The following is a 19,112-nucleotide window of genomic DNA, read 5'->3' as shown; positions in this document are numbered from 1 at the left end:
TGCCCCATTTAGTCACTAACTGCATCCTTACGCTCCAGGGTATCTGCTATCCTGACTCGTCACACCATATATTAATTTACTTATTGTTGAACTTCATATAAATGAAATTATATAGTATGTCCTCTTTATATTCATGAGATTCCATCACTTTGTTGCACGTGGTATGTTAATTTGCATTTCCTATTGCATTTTCTATGTTGAAGTATGTGGATGTGATATGATTTCTCCACTCTGGTGTTGATAAGACATAGCTACATTAACTGTAGCTAATGCTCTGTGAACATTCTTATACATGCTTTTTGGTACAAAATATGTGTGTGTTTTCTTGAGTATATAAGCAGGTATGGAATTATTATGTCTTCGGATATGCAAAGTTGATCATAACAAGTTACACTCCCATCTGCAGTGTTTGTGATTTCTGTTCACTCTAAATCCTTGCCAACACCTGATAGTGTCTGTCATTTTCATTTATTTTTTATTAAATATTTATTTATTTATTTATTTATTTGAGAGTGAGTGATACATCTGTGAGTGGGGGGCGGGGCAAAGGCAGAGAATCTTCAAACAGACTCCCTGCTGAGTACGGAGCCTGACATGGGGCTCGATGTCATAACCCATGAGGTCATGACCTGAGCTGAAACCAGGAGCTGGACATTTAACCAACTAAGCCACCCAGGAGCCCCAGGTCATTTTCATTCTAGCTATGGTGCTAAGTGTATAGTGGTGTTATATTGTGCCTTTATGTGAGTTTTCACTGATGGCTGTGGAGTCAGTTGTACACCTGCTGGTCATTTGGATATTCTCTTTTGCGAGTACCTTTTCAAGGCTTTTCTGCATTGGGTGGTCTACTGTCTTGGAGTGGTGTAGAAGTTCCTTACATGTTCTATATGTGAGTCCTCAGTAGATAAATCTACTGCAAGTATCTTCTCACAATGTAGCTTGCTTTTCACTCTCTTAATAGCATTTACTAGCAAACAGTCTTAATTTTAATGTCATCTAATTTATCAGTTTTTGTCCTTTATAGTTAGTTCTTTTTGGCTCTTGCTTAAAATGCATTTTTTAGGGGCTGCCGTAATAGAGACTGACTGGTGGGGCTTCCTGACAAGGCCCCAGCCAACCAAAGTCATACGAGCTCATCTAGGCCATCACAAAGCTCTTTCTTTGGAATTTTACTCTTTAGGAAATGAAAATGAAACTGAAAATGGTTGATAGCACGAGAAGAAACCATCTGAGAATCTCTACCGGAGACCCAAATTCTGTTCTCCCGTCCTTTCTGAGCATGGCTTTTCAGCTTGATTTCTTCAGTTCTTCCTTTTTCCTTCAGTTCTGTGAGAACACCCTTCCCCTCGGCTCCTCCATATCCTTCCAATAAAAATTTCTAATTAACCAGAGTCTATTTCTGTTGCTCACAACCAAAGAATCCCACTGGTTTGTTCATTTACTCTCTCTATAGTCACATCTATTTTTATATTTGGTGCTAAGCACAAAAGGGCAGCTTGACGTTACACTGTGCGAACAAGTAATTTCACCTTCTTGAAACGCAGTCCTCACCCTTTCACGACCGAAGGATCATTTTTAAAAACTCTGAGTTTCCTGATATGCCGGGACTCATTCTGCCAGGACACTCACATTAGGAAAAACAATGGCATTTCCAACTGATTGGCTCCTAGGGAAATGAAGAAGGGGAAATCTAGCTAAAACTGCACATTCTCCAATAAAGCAGACAATAAAAAGGTACAATAGAGCATTAACCCCTTAACAAAGTACCCAGCAAAGACAGCTCTGCAGCTGTGCCCAAACATGATAATTACTACCTTTTTATTGCTGATGGCTAAAATAATGAGTACTGATCATTTAAGTGGAAGAGCAAATGATATATTTGTACATTATTATTTAAATAAGGAGCACTTCTAAAAATTAAATTATCCTGAATAGGCAGCATGGGGGAAGGAGGTGACAATCTATAGAGACACTCTTTTAACTGGAAGGGTGTTTGGGGAATCATCTCAATAATTATGTGTTCAGACCCTTCATGTTTCACAAAATAAGAGCACAGGCCAACATTAATGTGATTTTTAAAAGAAAAAACAAACAAATTAAACCTCCAAATGAGTCTGAACTAGCAAGTCATACACATATTTCATTGATACAATTGTAATATTGGGCATTTCTGGATTACAGTTTTCGGAAGTGTTTTTAGAAACTATGCTGTTTCCTTCAGCATGACCTTAGTCGTGGTGAATCTTCATTCCTTAAAGCTGATTGGGTTTGACTGCTCGAAAACATTCAAAAACTCAGCCTGATGAGTAAATTTCTGTAAATACATTTTCTTTTAAAAAAAGGGACAACACAGGGGAACCTGGGGTGGCTGGGTTGGTTCGGCGTCTCCCTTTGGCTTGGGTCATGGGCCCGTGGTCCTGGGATCGAGCCCTGTGTTGGGCTCCCTGCTCAGCGGAGAGCTTGCTTCTCCCTCTGCCTCTGCCCCTCCTCTGCTTGTGCTCTCTCTCTTTCTCGCAAATAAATAAATAAAATCTTTAAAAAATAATATTTTTTAAAATAATATTTTTTAAAGATTTTATTTATTTGACAGACGGAAATCACAGAGAAGCAGGCAGAGAAAGAGAGAGAGAGGAGGAAGCAGGCTCCCTGCTGAGCAGAGAGCCCAATGCAGGGCTCTATCCCAGGACCCTGGGATCATGACCTGAGCCGAAGGCAGAGGCTTTAACTCACTAAGCCACCCAGGCACCCAAATAAATAAAATCTTAAAAAAAAAAAAAAAAAAAAAAAAAGTGGGGGGGGGCACACAACACTTCGGAGTTAGAGCAATCTATACTCTGACACATCCTGGTTTGGGATCTTGAACACAAGAAAGTCTACTTGTGTCTCAGTTTCCTTATACATAAGAAGGAACTAACAGTCTTTCAGACGGGTGTGGCTGGTAAATGAGATACTGTACCTGAAGCTATTATATCTTTAGCTTTTATTATTGTGACTAAGGAAGGAGAATGGTTTCTGTCTGTCAAATGTAAATTGGTTCTGAAAGGGCTTCACAAAAAAAGTTTACAGAATTTAAGCATTACCATTAGGGAGTGACAAGACTTGCGAAGTCTCTGGACTTATGCCACCCAGCTCAGACCCAGAAATTATTTTTATGGATGTATGTATATTTGTATTTAATTTTCAGACCCAGGAATTATTTTTAAAAGGATTCTAAGAACAAAACACAATCATAGAGTCTAGGTACTAAAGTTGGAGCATTAATGCACAGATGTGCCTCTTGGTGTCCGACGAGATAACACTCATGCTCTAATTTTGAACCCATCCCTACAAAGCCCATAAAGAGGCCCATGGAGAAGGGGTAGCTATTGGTGCAGGGAAAATTGAAAGACTGACAGACACAACAGAAGTGCTCAAAAGAAACCAGATTCACTGAGAGAACATCTTTTACCCATGAACATAGATGCTAAGGGACTGTGGGAGGGTCAGGGACAGAATGGCTCCTTTAATGGGCTGCAACTTCAAAATTCAGAGGGCAGGCTTCTGGGATGGTGCTAGCCAGGTACAATAGGCTGGTCTTCGGACAGTCAAGCTTTATTTGGTTCAGCACTGGATTACCGGTCTTTCCTTGGTATTTGCCTAAAACCTACTTCCAAGGGAACAGAATAGTTCATCAAACACCCCAAAATCTGGTTACCTTGACCACTTAGGGTCCTTATCAACAAAATGAGAAAAATCACACCTACCTCATGGTACTACGCAAATTAAATGAGATCTCATGAAAAGCATCATTATAGTGTCTGACACGTAGCAGTTGCTTGATTAATAAGTAATTATTGGCTTTAAACAAAAAAAGAAAAGCCAAATGTTGCATCTAAACTGCTAAGAAGATAATCTATGGATCAAGAGAAAAACTTCATCTAGTCTGGATAATTCTATAATTTGTTGAATCTTGGTTTTGAATAACTGCTATTATATCTTGAATGCATATTTTCTCCAAATATTTTCTCCATACCTTCTTGTTTTATCTACACATATCTTAAAATTTTGCTTAGTTGTGGAAGCCTGATGATACACAGTCCTGCACCGCTGGGGCAATAATACATTATATGTTAATAAAAATTAAAAAAAAAAAAGAATTAAAACTCACTTAACCAATCATATAGACCAAGCAATAAATATATATATATATATATATAAAAACCATATATAACCAATCTATAGAAAAAAATCTATTCATAAATATTCAGGTCTTGTGCTCTGCAGATCTGACCTTTTCTTGGAATTACAGAGCTAGAGGATGAGATCCCACAGAGGCTGGTTTTTCAACAGATGATGAAATGGTCCTTCAATCAATCCTATGGACCAGGTATTTTTGTTTTGTTTTGTTTTGTTTTGAATCTGAATCTGTTTTGATCATGTGTATCGAGGGGAAAACCAGGAACTGTTCGTTCTGTCTCCATTGCCTCTTTCGCATAATAGATGTGTATTTCCTGTGGCGAGTCAGGGATAATGTGCCAAAGACAGGAAGAGACTGGGTCAAAGGTGTCATTGTCTTGTTTGAGAAGCCTCCACACCTTTACATTTCAAAAACTATGGCTCTCAAATCGTTTCATATGCATGGTCACCTTGGAAGGGCAATAAACCAAAAGACACACACAGGGGACCCTGAATTAGGGCAGGAAGACCCGTCCCTCTGGCACTCAGAGAATTCATTGAACACCTTTGTGCCTCAATTTCCACATCTGGAAAGTGCAGGGGTTGGATCAGAGAACGCTGAAGTACTCTAGTGTTTAAAACTCTGTAATTTATATCCACTCTTCCACTTTTTTTTTTAATGTGAAAGACAGCAATGAAAGCCACCCCACTTTTGCCAGAATGAATGAAGAATAAGACATTGCTCTGATGGGACAAATGAAAGAAATAATAAAATACGAATTCCTGTTAAATATAAACATACACACAGTGCCGTCCTGCAGTCATCCCCCGAGAGCCATCTGCCCCACGAGCGACGAGCCTGCCTGTGATGGGCTCTTTCTTACCATCTACAGTAATGATGGAACAGACCTCTGAACCCTCAAAATGGCGCATTTAATTCCAACTTACAAACTGTGGAGACTAGCCAGAGCTGCAGACAGACAGGGCACCTGCTCCCTGCTAACCGTGGTCAACACGTGAGCGGCAGGCAGCATCAGGAACGAGTGGTAACGCTGAAGTTATGTTGACCTGGGAGACCACGGCATTCAGCCACACAACAGCCAGGTGTTATTTGTGAGCTCATCATGGCTAATATTTCTTGAGTATTTACTTCATGCCAGCACTTAAAGCCACGTGCTTTATATACGTTATCGAATGCTTAAGCCTCCTCTGTACCACGTGGGTCAGGAGACCAAGGCTATGGCAGCCCAGGTCCCAGCCGTGCTGCTCAGAAGCACCATGACTGCTTTCTCACAGGGAAGCCGGACAGGGGGAGCTCCTGTCTCCTTTTTCCCACACCTTCTTTCCAGCTCCAGTGATCCACATTCCTTCCTCTCAAGCCCGTGAGTCCCAACAGACTGGAAAGCTCAGAAAGTTTGATGCCTGACCTGCTCTTTGATTTTTTGCAAGTGTTTTCCTCTACGTGCCAAATGGTTCAATGACTACTCCTGTCTTCCATGATTACATACACATGTACCACCAGTATCCCTAGAGTGCTTGTTGTGTTAGATGTTAATTCACGGAGTAGGTTTGAGCTAGAATTTAAGCTAAATAGCAAGACATGTTGCAGACTTGGAGGACAGGTCAAAGGGAGACTGGACCCTCCTGGAAGACATAGCTGAATGTGCATTCCTTCTTGCACTGCATCTAGTTTCGTATCTAGCCATTGACAGGTACACACCGGGATGGTATAATGGAAAGAACAAGGGGACAGGAGGGAGTACACAACACGGGCTCAGGTCTCCACCGTCCTCATTCTCACGCAGCCATCTCCGCTCTTGCTTTCCTCTCCCCACACCGGAACAGAACCCTGACACCGAGAAGTACCCAATGTCGAGGGGTGTTTCTAACTCTGGAGGGGCAAAGAGGAAGAGAAAAAGCTGAAATCGATTTAATGGACTAAAAACAGTAACAACTTATAAATTCACACTATGTGCCAGGCACTGTGCAGAAAAACTTTTCTAAGATGATCTTCCTGGCTTCCCACAAGGCTCCTATGAGGGAGACATTCTTATTAACTCCATATAAAGACGAAGTAAATGAGGCATGGAGAGGTTAAATAACATCCCCAAGCTATACAGGTAGGAAGTGGCAGAGCTGAGATGCGGCAGAGCTTTGCCACTGAAAACAAAGGGATCTGCTTTGTAAAGAATTGTGTGAAACTGTTAGAAAGGGGCAAGTTCCTAGGAAACCAAGAGACTGCTCGGAGCAGACCTTCTCTGGAACTAACTCGGAAAGGGGTATCAGACAGGAAAGCACCACGTTCCCATACACTATCTTTGTTGAGTGTATTTTTGTAAATGAAGGAGGGGCCAATTAACATTGTCTAGTGGGACACATGAGCCTGATGGCTTGGCTGCTTGTCAGCCCAACACAGTTATCTCCTGGTCTTTGGCCAACATGTCACCCCATACTGTCTCTGCCTCACTAAGTGAAAAGCAGAATGGACATACGTGTGTGTGGGTTTGGGTGTGTGTAGGATTTGTGCAGTGTAGGCGCAAAGCCCACAGGCACACCTTGCATTCTTGGCTAAAATTCCTTCCTCTTCATAAAGAAGAGAGATTATGTGATTGTTTTAGTCATTCTTTTCTTCCTGGAATGGCTTTGGGAGGGATATAGTCTGGCTGGGGTTTAAGCTCCCAAGCAGACCAAGCATAAAGGCAGGCTACTGACACCCTCTGTGTCTGTGGATTTTGGTCAGAAGGGGAAGCTGGGACAACTATGCAGGCAAAGGCTGTCTTTTGCTGTGAAAGCTGAACTCTCTAAGGAGAGGAACCAGAAGAGAAACTTTACCTTATCTCAACTGTCCATACTCTCTCTCTGTTTTCAAAATAAATTGAAGCTGTTTGGCTTTTTAAAGCTACGAGTTTTGTGCTTTCTACAGAAATGTAATCAGTAAATCTCCCCTAAGTCATTTCCCCTACAAACTGCAAACTCCATGATACCAGAAGGAGTTGTATTTTCTAATTCAATCAACTTCCCTCCTGGCTTCTGTTCCTGGCTGATGAATCCCCACCACACCTCCAACCTAAGGAATTCTTGCTTTTCCCTGCCGGCAGCATTGAGTCTAGGCTTGCCGCTGACATATGCAATGGCTAGCTCTCGTTTCCTAGTGTAAGTGCCTGTACTGATCACAACTGTGCGGGTTTAGGTTTTTTTTTTTTTTTTTTTTTTTAAAGATTATTTATTTATTTATTTGTAAGAGAGAGAGAGTGAGAGCGAGCACAGGCAGACAGAGTGGAAGGCAGAGTCAGAGGGAGAAGCAGGCTCCCTGCGGAACAAGGAGCCCGATGTGGGACTCGATCCCAGGACGCTGGGATCATGACCTGGGCCGAAGGCAGCTGCTTAACCAACTGAGCCACCCAGGCGTCCCCGGGTTTAGGTTTTTAAAGCAGAGAGATTTCTGGAGACTAGTAAACCTTTTGTGTGCCTTGGGGTTACAAACTTTTTGTGTTTTCATTACGTAACACTTAAGAATTGTTTAAGAAACCTGTCCTTACTTATAAAGCCCATCAGTCGAAAAAGGACATTTACAAATTAATGAAAAAGACAGAACTCCACAATTTCAGTGTTCTTCTTGCTGTATTGTCCTCCTCATTTCTCCCTCTCCCCTCTCTTTCCCTTTTTTCCCTCACCACTTTCATTCGGTATACGATCTCCTATAAGTTCTTTCCAGCACCTGGCTTCCGTTCATGGATTCTGTCACAAAGACCAAGGAGTCTAATCAAGGAAAATTGAAACATGTCACGTGATCAGATCAGTAACAAGAGCCCAGGGTTTTTTGTTTTCATTTCTTGCAGCATATTTTGGGTGTGGGGTGAGATGGTAGAGAACAGAAACAGGAAAAGTAAAGCTGAAGATCCTTAAGGGCAGAGACTGTCACGTAATCATCTCTGTTCCCTCCAGGAAGCCTAATGGAGCACCACTGAGTCTCCAACAGATGTTTACTGAGCGGTTCCTATGCAGAGTCCATGGTGACTAAAACAGACAGGGTGCCTGCCTCCCGGAGTCCTCAGTCTCAGAACGAGAGAGAAAATGGCTAAAAACAAAAAACCACCAGCCCCCACATAAGAAATAAATCATTACACACTGTGCTAAGTGTGATGAAATAAAAGAACACACTTCGCAGGGAGCCTAAGCCTGGCTTTCTATTCTAGCCCCGGGGGAGGGGTTGGGGGTTGGGAGCGGTCAGGGAAGCCTCCCCGAGGAAGCCACACTTAAGTGGAGACCAGAAATATGAACAGGAACATTTACAGAGTAAATGATCTTCAATAAAGCAAAGGCTTTTTTCCCCACTTTTCAGACAACTGGAGTACCACTTTCTGTGTGTGCAGGAAAGACGTGAGTGAAATGTTAACAGTGTCATCCACATCTTTCGTTCCACAGGCAATGGAAGTAAGATCCTCCTATGAGCTGCCCGAGGCCACTGGGTCAAGGACTAGACCCCGGGGCCGCTGGCCCCCAGCCGAAAGTCCTTAGGACTATACCTCAAGAATAGTAGTGGGTTGGGGATAAAATATTTTTAAAAGTGAACTTTTACATTTTTGTTTAGGATTTATTTATTTGAGAAAGAGAGAGTGTGCAAGTGAGCAGGGCAGGGGTGATGGGGGTAGGGGGCACTTTGGAGGGGGAGGGAGAGGGAGAATCCAAGCTCAGGCTGGAGCCCAGCGCCTCAATGTGACCACCTCAGGATCACGACATAAGCAGAAACCAAGACTGTATATGTGTATACAGGTGTATAACCTGTATATATCAGGTGTATAACCAACTGAGCCACCCAGGTGCCCTAAAATTGAACTTTAAGTAAAAGAACTCAGTGCTGCTTCCCCAGAATGGCTGGTTATGTTCAGATATTTCTAACCAAAATGTTTTTGTGAACCAGGAACAAAGAGGGAATCAGGCAGATTTCGCCATCTGCGTTCAAAGTGAAAACAAGATGTAGACGCGAAAACAGTACTGTAGCGATGCGATCTAATCAATTCAAAGTGATATTTAAGGTCTACTGACTTCACCCATTAGCCCAACAGGAACTATGATTAGCCCTAAATGCTAAGCTTAACTGCACCCAAGAAGCAGTCCTGAATTCCCAGGTTAGGCAGTTTTTAAATGCCTGTGACACCTGGCAAGCTAACGCCACCTAAGCAACTTTCCTGAGCAACTTCCCCATCTTCGTCCCTCTCTTTCCAACACTGCTACAGCAAACAATGACTAACACCTCCATTTCTCACTCTCAGTCAGCTTGCCCTTCCTTCTCACAACAAAGATACAGAATGAATTAGAAGGACTGGAGAATACAGAGGGGAAAACCCACATTCTGGTCCACTCTGGCTGCTCCAAACTTAGAAGTGAACACACCATGGGCAATAATCCAAGAGCTTCACCACCACCCTGTTTGTTAAGCAAAGATAGTAAGAGAAAGGTTTCCAATAGCTGCCAGGGGGTGTCTCTCAGAAGAGAGGTCTCATGAAGAAGGGAGACAGACTTGACTAGCACTAAAACTCAAATCCTTCACCACTTCACACCTCTTCGGGAGACAAAAGATTGGAAATGTCCCTCCAGTCAAAACAAGATCTCTCTCTCTCTCTCTCTCTCTCTCTGCCTTTCCATGATTCTTAGCCCCTGCTTTGTGTTGGCCTCTTTGTCTCTGCAAAGAAGCTGCTTCATTGAAACATCATAGGAAAAAAAAAAAAAAAAAAACAGTTGTCCCCCAGACAATGAAGTCCCCTGCACACAGGCATTTCCAACGTAGGCAGAAGGCAGGCGACAAAGCCTGCAGAATTCTCAACCTGTTGCTATAGTAGCAAAAAGAATGTGATTCAAGCAGCTCTGCTGAGATCCATATCCAAATCCTTCCAGCTCCCAAAGAGAACATTAACCCTTCACTGCCCCTTGTTGGGGGCAGAATCACCCGGGGAGAACTGTAAATTTGTCTTGGGCCCTGGGTATTGTAATCCTAGCATTTATTCACTCCTGCATTCACTCAGTATCTATTTATCTGGATTCGCTTGTGCTGGCTCCTAGGTTTTCAGCTGTAAACAACGCAGACATGGCCCTTGGCGAAGAGCAAGAGGAGGAGTAGGATATTAAATCATTGCTCAAATAACAATACATTACGGAGCATTAGTCATATATGGGAGCCACATGAGGTTCTCAGCGAAGCCATCGCCAGAATGGAAACAACCTATCCAAGATAACAGCTTATACACTAACTCTAGCAGACTCTACATATCCTGGGCCACTGCCATTATTTGATTGTTTGCATGTGCTAATCTGACAAGAACACCACTGGAAATGCCTGTTCCCATCATATCACACCTCCTACAAAGCATTAATTTGAATGAGTTGTTTAATCAAGTTGGTTTTCCCCATAAAATAGAAATAGCACTGTTTGTCAGAGAAGCACGGCAGGCAATTGCGGAACAACGACTAGGAAACAGACGTGGCAGGTGAGGGCACAGAGAACCCAGGAAAGAAGCATAGTCACAAGGACACTCCAAGGACTTCTATCTAAACAGCCCCCAACCCAATTTACTTCTAAGGTCAAGATGGTAACAAAGAAACGTTAGGGAAGAGAATTTAGAAAGGACTCATAATCCAGCTTACTTTCCCAACGTGGTAGTGCAGAAATCTTATAGCACTGAACACCTTCCTGCTAGACTTCTTTATTTCTCATGGAGCATTAGTACTAGGAGGGAGGGGTTTCTTAGGAAGCTAAACTCATTAGGTAATGAAATCCTCATATGCTTTTTGTGAAACAAGGCAGCATCGATCAGCCAGTGGAGCAAAAGTGGAAAAACCAACAGGACAGGTTGCTAATCTCAGATGGCTAGAAGAGGCAGTTTTGTGGAACTTGCATAATCTTTTGTATCTCAGTTTCCTCGGAGGTAAATCTGATACACTCTGTAGATCCAAAGGCACAGAATGATCAACAGCAATGCCTATACAACAGTGGTCTGAAATACAGTTGACCCTTGAAGAGCCTAGGAGTCAGGGAAGAGCCAACACCCCATAGAGTTGAAAATCCACATGTAACTTTTGACTCCCCAAAACCTAACCACGAAGAGCCAACTGTTGTGCAGAAGCCATACTGATAAGATTAACGGTAATAAATCTTTCCTTAAGAAAATCAGAAGGAAGAGGGGCACCTGGGTGGCTCAGTTCTGTGTCTGCCTTTGGCTCAGGTCCTGATCCCAGGGTTCTGGGATTTCAAGCCCCATGTGAAGCTCCCTGCTCAGTGGGGAGTCTGCTTCTTCCTCTCCCTCTACCCCACCCCCTGCTTGTGGCTCTCTCTCACTCTCAAAGAAATAAATAAATCCTTAGAAAGAAAAGAAAAGAAAAAAAATCATAAGGAAGAGAAATACATTTATGGTACTATAAAAAACCCATGCCTGTGTGGACTTGCGCAGTTCAAACCCAAATTATTCAATGCAAACTGTATTTTGTCGCTATTCTTAGTAACATTGTAAAACATAGTTTCTGGAGAATACCTGAGCAGCTCAATCATATTTAAGAAGACTAGTTTCCTATCTTAACCAGAGGCACAGGCTAAAGGTCTTTCACCAAACAGTACAGGGAGAGATGGGCCCTCAGAAAGGGATATTCACCCAAATCTCTTTTAACCCCTGCAGCACTAGGCTAAGACTTAGGAAAATGTCCCAAATGATTTGACTAGATGGAAACTGGTTTCTTTTTGCCTGAGAAAGAATGATGATAGCAAACATGTTGTACGATCTGAAGAAATGACTTCATCCTGACTTGGCAGTTTCTCTCTACAAATCTGTATTTCCCTGGCCTTTGACAATGGATTTGGTTACGTGACCTGCTTTGACCAAGAGATGTTAACAGATTAATGACATAACCAGCAGCCTGAACTGAGCTTGCTCATCATGGCTTATGCTTTTTTTTATGCCTGCCATCACCATGAGAAGAATGTGTCCAAGCTAATAGCTGATCCTATAGAAAGGTTGAGGGACATATAAGAGTAAAGGCACTCCCTGGGGCACCTATGTGGCTCAGTGGGTTAAAGCCTCTGCCTTTGGCTCAGGTCATGATCCCAGGATCCTGGGATCAAGCCCCGAATTGGGCTCTCTGCTCAGCAGGAAGCCTGCTACCCTTCCTTTCTCTCTGCCTGCCTCTCTGCCTACTTGTGATCTCGGTCAAATAAATAAATAAAGCCTTAAAGGAAAAAAAAAAAGAGAGAGAGTAAAGGCACTCCCAAAGCCAAACCAGGATCAGTGGATTCTCCCCACTCTAACCTGCACACAGAAGGGTTAATAAAACACACTGTTGTATGCTACTGAGGCTTTGGGGTTGTCTATAATGTAGTGTTATTGTTGCAACAACGGAAACACTCACCATAGTAAAAATTCACCTGTAGTTTAAGGGTCAAAACCTTGCTTGCTTTTTTTTCTCTTAATATGTAACAAATAACAGATTTCTGATTCCCCCCGACCCCATTGGGCTGTAAGGTTCTCAAAGCAGGGTCCTATTACATCCCCAATGCAAAGACTTACTTAGGGAGTCTATATCACGTTCTCAGCTCAGGGTATGCAACCGTAAACATACATATGCAGCCATCAGTCTCCACGTGTGAATTTCCCCACCTAAGATCAGGTCCGTGTGATTGCCCAAAGCTGCTTACAAAGTTTACTGATGTGGCATGAAGTACATCAAATCGGTAACGAACTCAGAACCACCCGGTGTTGTTTGCCCAAGTAGGAGAGCTGGAATCACCGCATCTTTCAGTAACGGAAGGGACTAACAAGGTCACTACGTCACTGGTTTTCAATCCTAGACAATCATTATTAGAGCTTTCTGAATTAGATTCCTAAACCCCATGTATAGATATTTAGTTGAATAATCTGACATAAGGCCCAGACATGTGTTAGGGTTTTCGTTTGTTTTAAAGATTTTATTTATTTATTTGAGAGAGAGACAGAGCACAAGCAGGGGGAGTGGCAGAGGGAGAGGGAGAAGCAGGCTCCCTGTTCAACAATCCCAGGGCCCTGGAACCATGACCTGAGCAGAAGGCAGACATTTAGCTGACTGAGCCACCTAACATGTGTTGTTAAAAGGTCTCAAAGCAACGCTGATGATCACAAGAACTGCAGATGCCCCGCATCTAACAGAACCCCTCCAAGCATGGACTGCATTTCTTATGCTGAGCTCCACTGAGCATTTGTGATGATGATAATGGACCAAAGAGTGAACCCAGAGGTACCACCGCCAGGGAACCACATGAATCCATTAGTTGTTGTTAGCATAACAAACCATTCTAAAACTCAGTAGCTTCAAACAGTAGGCACTCATTATTGCTCCTGAGTCCTTGGATCACTTTATGTGATCTCTGCTGGGCCCATTCATGCATCAGGTCTGCTGGCTAGTCAAGGATAGCCTTAGTCACATATCTGGTGGGGAGACAAAGGTCTCTGGGCCCCTGCAACAGAGTGCAGGCATGTCCATAGGGTGACCGGGCTAGATTCTAGGTGAGCAAGTAGACATATGTGAGGCCACTTAAGAGCTACACTGGGGACTGGTACATATGCATATTGTCACTCCAGCATATTTTGTTGGCCAAAGCTACAAGGCCTAGCCCAGATTCAGGGACTGGGTAAACGGACTCTACCTCTTGATAAAGGGAGCTACAACGTCCTTATCACAACAGACTCGTTTCAAAGTCTATTATACAACCAAAGGGAGACAAGGTTGCCTTAACCCAAACACGATTTCTAAGCATGGGCCAAAGTTTTCCCCTAATCGCAAAAAGTTAGACACTCCTGAAGGTGAGCTTTCATCTGACATTCCTCATTTCCATTCCCGCCTGCATACACATACCTTACTTACTCCTCAAGACCTCAGTTTCAAAAGAAAGCCAAATAAATCTATTTCTTCTCAGCACTATTTCATATCATCCTCTGAGGTTTTTAAAGATGATGTGGAAGGCACGCCATCCTTACAAGGACTTGTTCAGGGCGAGTGTCTCTGTGATGCGTCTTCTTGGTGTAGGATGTGCCCACAGGTAAATGTGACCAAATGATCCGCAGGGCTACATCCTGCAAAGGCCTCCACAGCCTTCTCATGAGGAGCACCGAAGTGTAAGAACTATTACAGGAAAAAGATAACACACTAGGCTGGTAAAGAGCTCTGAGGAGCAGGAAACGGGCGCTTACTGAAGATGATAGGCTGAGACTAATTATATTCTCGCCACCAGCTGCTTCACTCACCCGTGCCTGACTGTGCCACTTAGGAACTGCACTTAAAGGACACTGGCTGAGTCCATAACTGCGTTCCTGACCCACGCCCCGAGACGTACGTAGCCTGGCTGGGATGCTGCCGGAGTTATTACAGCATCCCTACAGCTAAGGGGTTGCTTTCTGGTTTTTTTGAAAAATTACTATGACCTTTGGGTTAGTTCTACTTAAATTCTCTAAACACGGGCGCCTGGGTAGCTCAGTGGGTTAAGCCGCTGCCTTCGGCTCAGGTCATGATCTCAGGGTCCTGGGATCGAGTCCCGCATCGGGCTCTCTGCTCAGCAGGGAGCCTGCTTCCTCCTCTCTCTCTCTGCCTGCCTCTCTGCCTACTTGTGATCCCTCTCTCTGTCAAATAAATAAATAAAATCTTTAAAAAAAAAAAATTCTCTAAACACCTACTTGTGAGGTTCGGGACAGCAAAGGGAGTGCCTGGAAGCTCCTTAGGAGGGACATGGAGGATAGGAGGAGAAAGCATGTGCTGCTCACAGACAAGGTTGTCTTAAGGGCCTATTTGGTTCCCATTTATACGGCCAGCTTTCACTCTGCTTGGTGTCACCGTCTGAAAGACTAAGCAAGAGGAGTGGGTGAAATGCAGTGAACTAGAAAGAAATGCTAAATTCACCATAAAGATGCCTCAGAAAAGCCAAATTCAAGAAGATACTGCATTTAATTTAGTTTGCCAAGAAACTGTACAAAGTTCTGAAAATGCGTGAAACAGGCCATTGCTGGGAGGAAACACCCTCCACTCTCTAAATGGTCTTTCATTCCCAAGCACTGAGCCCTGGATCCGGGAGACAAGCAGGTGTGGCAGCACTAGCGATGGTTTGGTTTGGTTGGTTTTGTTTTGTTTTGTTTTTTAAGATTTATTTGAGAGAGAGAGAGAGTGACCACACAGGTGGCAGAGGCAGAGGGAAAATCTCTAGCAGACTCCTCACTGGGTGCAGAGCCCGACACGGGATTCGATCTCACGACCCTCAGCCGAAATCAAGACTCAGACACTTAACTGACTGTGCCGCTCAGGCATCCCCCGGGACAGCGATGTGTTCTACCCCGAACATGTAGTAACCAAACTGCAAATGCTCCCGAAGGCTAGAACTGCTGCTGGGGCTGGTCACTCCATGGGCGCCTCGGAGTGTATTCCGTTTGTTTGTCAATCACAGCTGAAAAGACTCACGAAATACAAACCGGCATCTCCAGGTGAAATCACCAGAAGGGTTCCCACCCCCATCTTCTGCTCACTCGGCAAAAAAGTAAGTGGCATTTTCGGATGGTCTTTTAATGAGCTGGTGGATTGGGCTATAGCCAGACTATGCTTTTGATTAATTAGCTAAGGGGAAACCAAAGCAGTAAGAAAGTGAACTATTAGTATTATCACCACAGGAACACTGATAGTGACAACGACGAGGAATTACTGATTTCTTTATTTTTTTTTTAAAGATTTTATTTATTTGACAGGCAGAGATCACAAGTAGGCAGAGAGGCAGGCGGAGAGAGAGGGGGGGAAACAGGCTCCCCACTGAGCAGAGAGCCCGATGTGGGGCTCGATCCCAGGACTCTGGGATCATGACCTGAGCTGAAGGCAGAGGCTTTAACCCACTGAGCCACCCAGGTGCCCCTAATTACTGATTTCTTTTCAGAAAAAGACAACGTCAGAAGAGGGAACTAAGAAGGGGATCTTCACCCTGCTCGTGCTCCTCCCCACTTGGACACACACACACACACACCCCCCACAACTTCATACCCTTCTTTGCACACTACTTTTTAGTAGTGCTTTTTAATGCTGCTCTAAAAACCTAGCTATGTGAGGTACAGGCTGCTCTTCCTAGAGAATCCTTTTTTTTTTTTTTTTTTAAGAATTTATTTTTTCATGTTAGAGAGAGAGAGACAGAGAGACAGAGCACAAGCAAGTGAGAGAAAGTGGAAGAGGGGAAGGCAGGCTCCCCGCTGAGCTGGGAGCCCGATGTGGGGCTAGATCCCAGGATTCCAAGACCATGACCTGAGCTGAAAATAGATACTTAACCATCTGAGCCATCCAGGCACCCCTTCCTAGAGCATCCTTACATTGCCTGCACAGCAGTGCCAAGGATGAACCCGTGATGCATTTGCAGGGACATCCAGACACAAGGCAAACTTTCACATGTGTCAGGGGAGTGCCTCGGCTTTGGGCAATTTCTATTCCAGTTTCTGCACCATTCTCCTGTGAAACCCCTTAGCTCAGCATCTCCACTCTAATGTAACCACATTTTAAGTCCTCGTGGCTGTTCAAGGAATGGGGCCATCTCAAACATACTGTAATAGTGGAGTATCAAATTCACATTACACATAGCTTTATCTTTCCTACAACCGTTTTCCTGAAGTCTCCCCAGGTATTAAAGTTAAGGCTACGCCAAGAACCAGAGGCTGCAGCTTCATTCCCCCACGTTCAGTGCAATCAACTGCTTGTGTTTAGAATAAATATTTGAAACTCAGAAGCCTGTTAACAATGTAGCACTTGATTACTCTGAATTACTCTCACCCACAGCATTGAGGGAGAAGTCCTTGGCACCAGCCCCACGCAGAAAACCTGCTTCCCAGCCCGCTCCATTTGCTTTCCAACGCTTCCCTCAAACTCTCAACACACTACACAAAGGTCCCAGTTTTCTCCCTTAAAGACCCCACGAATCCCACATCCAACATCTGACTTCCTTCTTCCCAGAGCACACAGATTTACTTCAATACTTCCAGTTCAGATATATTTAATTAGACCGACCTGTCTTGTTATCTCTTAATCAAACCCCTCTGCTAGCATCTTTCTCATTCAACACTGAAATCTCTTTGAAAGGGTTTTCTGTTTGCTTGTTTTGAGACAAAACATCATCTTGGTCTATTTTAAAGCTAGAGTAAAAGCTACTTTTCAGTTAGAGGTGCCTATGTATTAAAATGGCCACAATCAGTAGCACTTTTCCTCCTTCAAAACCTATCAGGTAAATAAAGTCTTTTTTTTTTTTTTTTTTTTTAAAGATGGCCAAAAGGGTAAACTGTACTAACCAGAAGTAATTAATATGTTAAGTTTTGTTTCAAGGCCATGCTATCAGGTTACAAGTTCTGATAAACCCTGCTGTGGGAAGACATGTCTTTGTCTTGGGACCACTGAGAACTAACCAAACAACCAAACAAAACACCTTTAATTCCATCAGAAACTCTCCCATCTAAACACAACGGAAACAGAAAAGCCAACACCAAAGCAGAGCAAATGAATGAAGTGTTCCTGCTGCTGGCAGCCCTTACCATTGGGAACAGAGGCCCCTTCCGGTCCCTCGCAGGGGCTCTGGCTCTTCCTGGGGTGGGGTAGGGGTGGCGAGGGGTCCAAGCCCTGGGTGCAGGTAGAGGAATGCTCCGTGCATGCTTGAACAGGACTCACAGCCGTCTGCCTGCCTGTCTGCCACTCCGTCCTCTCGTCTGGGTGGGAAGGGCCAAGATGAAAAAAAAAAAAAATGTGCAGGTTACTCACTGGCCTTCCCCAGCGGGCACACCCAGGAGGAGGGAGAGGCCCGGCACCGACAGGGAGATTCTTCAGCGGCTGTGCCTGAGATCTTGCTTCTGATTCCTTTTGTTAATACTTCCCGAACTTTAAACTCGGTCTGCACAGGCGCAGGTATTTGGGGGGAGGCAAACAACACTTGGGTAATTAGATTCCAAGAGCTTTGTGCAAAGGTTACTGTGAAAAGGCAATGCTGTAGTGCACATATTTTTAAATTTAACTCTGAAATTTGTTTCCACCGTGTGTGAGCTTTAACTTTAGCACAGGAAATGAGAGCAAGGGGCAACCTTGGTGCAGGGCCTGGAAAGGCCTGGAGCAAGGCAAACCTGAGTGTGGTTCAGACAATGAATTTCTCTATCTTTTAGGCTCTAACTTTTAGAGAAACAGGATTCTCAACAGTCTCCCAGAGTCGGTGAATCTTCCCTTGTATAAGAGACATGATCTTGAAATACGTGCCCAGAGATCAAGATTTTAGAAATGGATTCCCACTGAAGATGCAAGAACTTGGTACCTGATAGCCTGGCCTCTGTAAATCCTGACGGGGGAAGCTTTGTCAGTGGAGGGAGCCTCAGAAATCTGTCCGTATTTCAGTAGAAGGAGGTGGAGAAATGGAGCCTAGGGTGAGGAGTACCGACTGCAGACCAGGTACTTCTCTAATTTAATCCTGAAATGTCTTTAGGAGGGAGGTATCCTTCATCCTCTCTCACAGGTTAGGTAACTTGGGCAGGGCTTGGGGTAACTTGGGCAGGGCTTGGCCAGGTAGGGAATGGAAAACCCAGAATTTGGACCCAGGTTTGCCTGAACCTAAGACCCAGTCTCCTCACGACACCACCAGCTCTGACACCCACAATTCCTGCAGAACGTCACCATTTTCCCACTTGGAATTGACCTAAGGCTAGGTTACCTTTTCTTAAGTTTTTATACCAGTTCCAAAATGGATATTCTGTGAAATATAATTCTGCAGGATGTTAATAGGTATAACAAAGAATATCGAAGAAGAATATTCTATATAGGTTTCTTCATGGTGGCTTTTCACATCTTTAGTTTACTAACATATATTGCGAATCTCCCAGCTCAGGACCTAGTGTGCCAGGTTTCCTTTCCCAAAGCCTTTTGGAGTGGGGGAAGGGGAGCTTTTGGGTTTGGGA

General features: G+C 43.9%; 1 protein-coding gene across 5 annotated transcripts in view; it reads right to left on the bottom strand.

Moving 5' to 3' along the window:
- STON2 (stonin 2) overlaps window positions 1-19,112 on the bottom strand; it is a 156,273-nt gene that overhangs the window by 45,885 nt on the left and 91,276 nt on the right. For 4 of the 5 annotated variants that reach the window (XM_045071675.1, XM_045071677.1, XM_013057971.2 and 1 more), the window contains one exon: window positions 17,712-17,882. The exons of the other annotated variant lie outside the window; for it this stretch is intronic. In XM_045071675.1, the coding sequence (XP_044927610.1) occupies window positions 17,712-17,882 (171 nt within the window). The remainder of the gene's footprint in view (window positions 1-17,711; window positions 17,883-19,112) is intronic. 5 annotated transcript variants of the gene reach the window in all.

Source organism: Mustela putorius, unplaced genomic scaffold, assembly GCF_011764305.1.
Source record: "Mustela putorius furo isolate JIRA1106 unplaced genomic scaffold, ASM1176430v1.1 tig00000129_pilon_pilon_pilon, whole genome shotgun sequence".
NCBI lineage: Eukaryota > Metazoa > Chordata > Mammalia > Carnivora > Mustelidae > Mustela > Mustela putorius.
The sequence above is the reverse complement of the archived record's forward strand: the minus strand, read 5'-3'. Positions and strand labels throughout refer to the sequence as shown.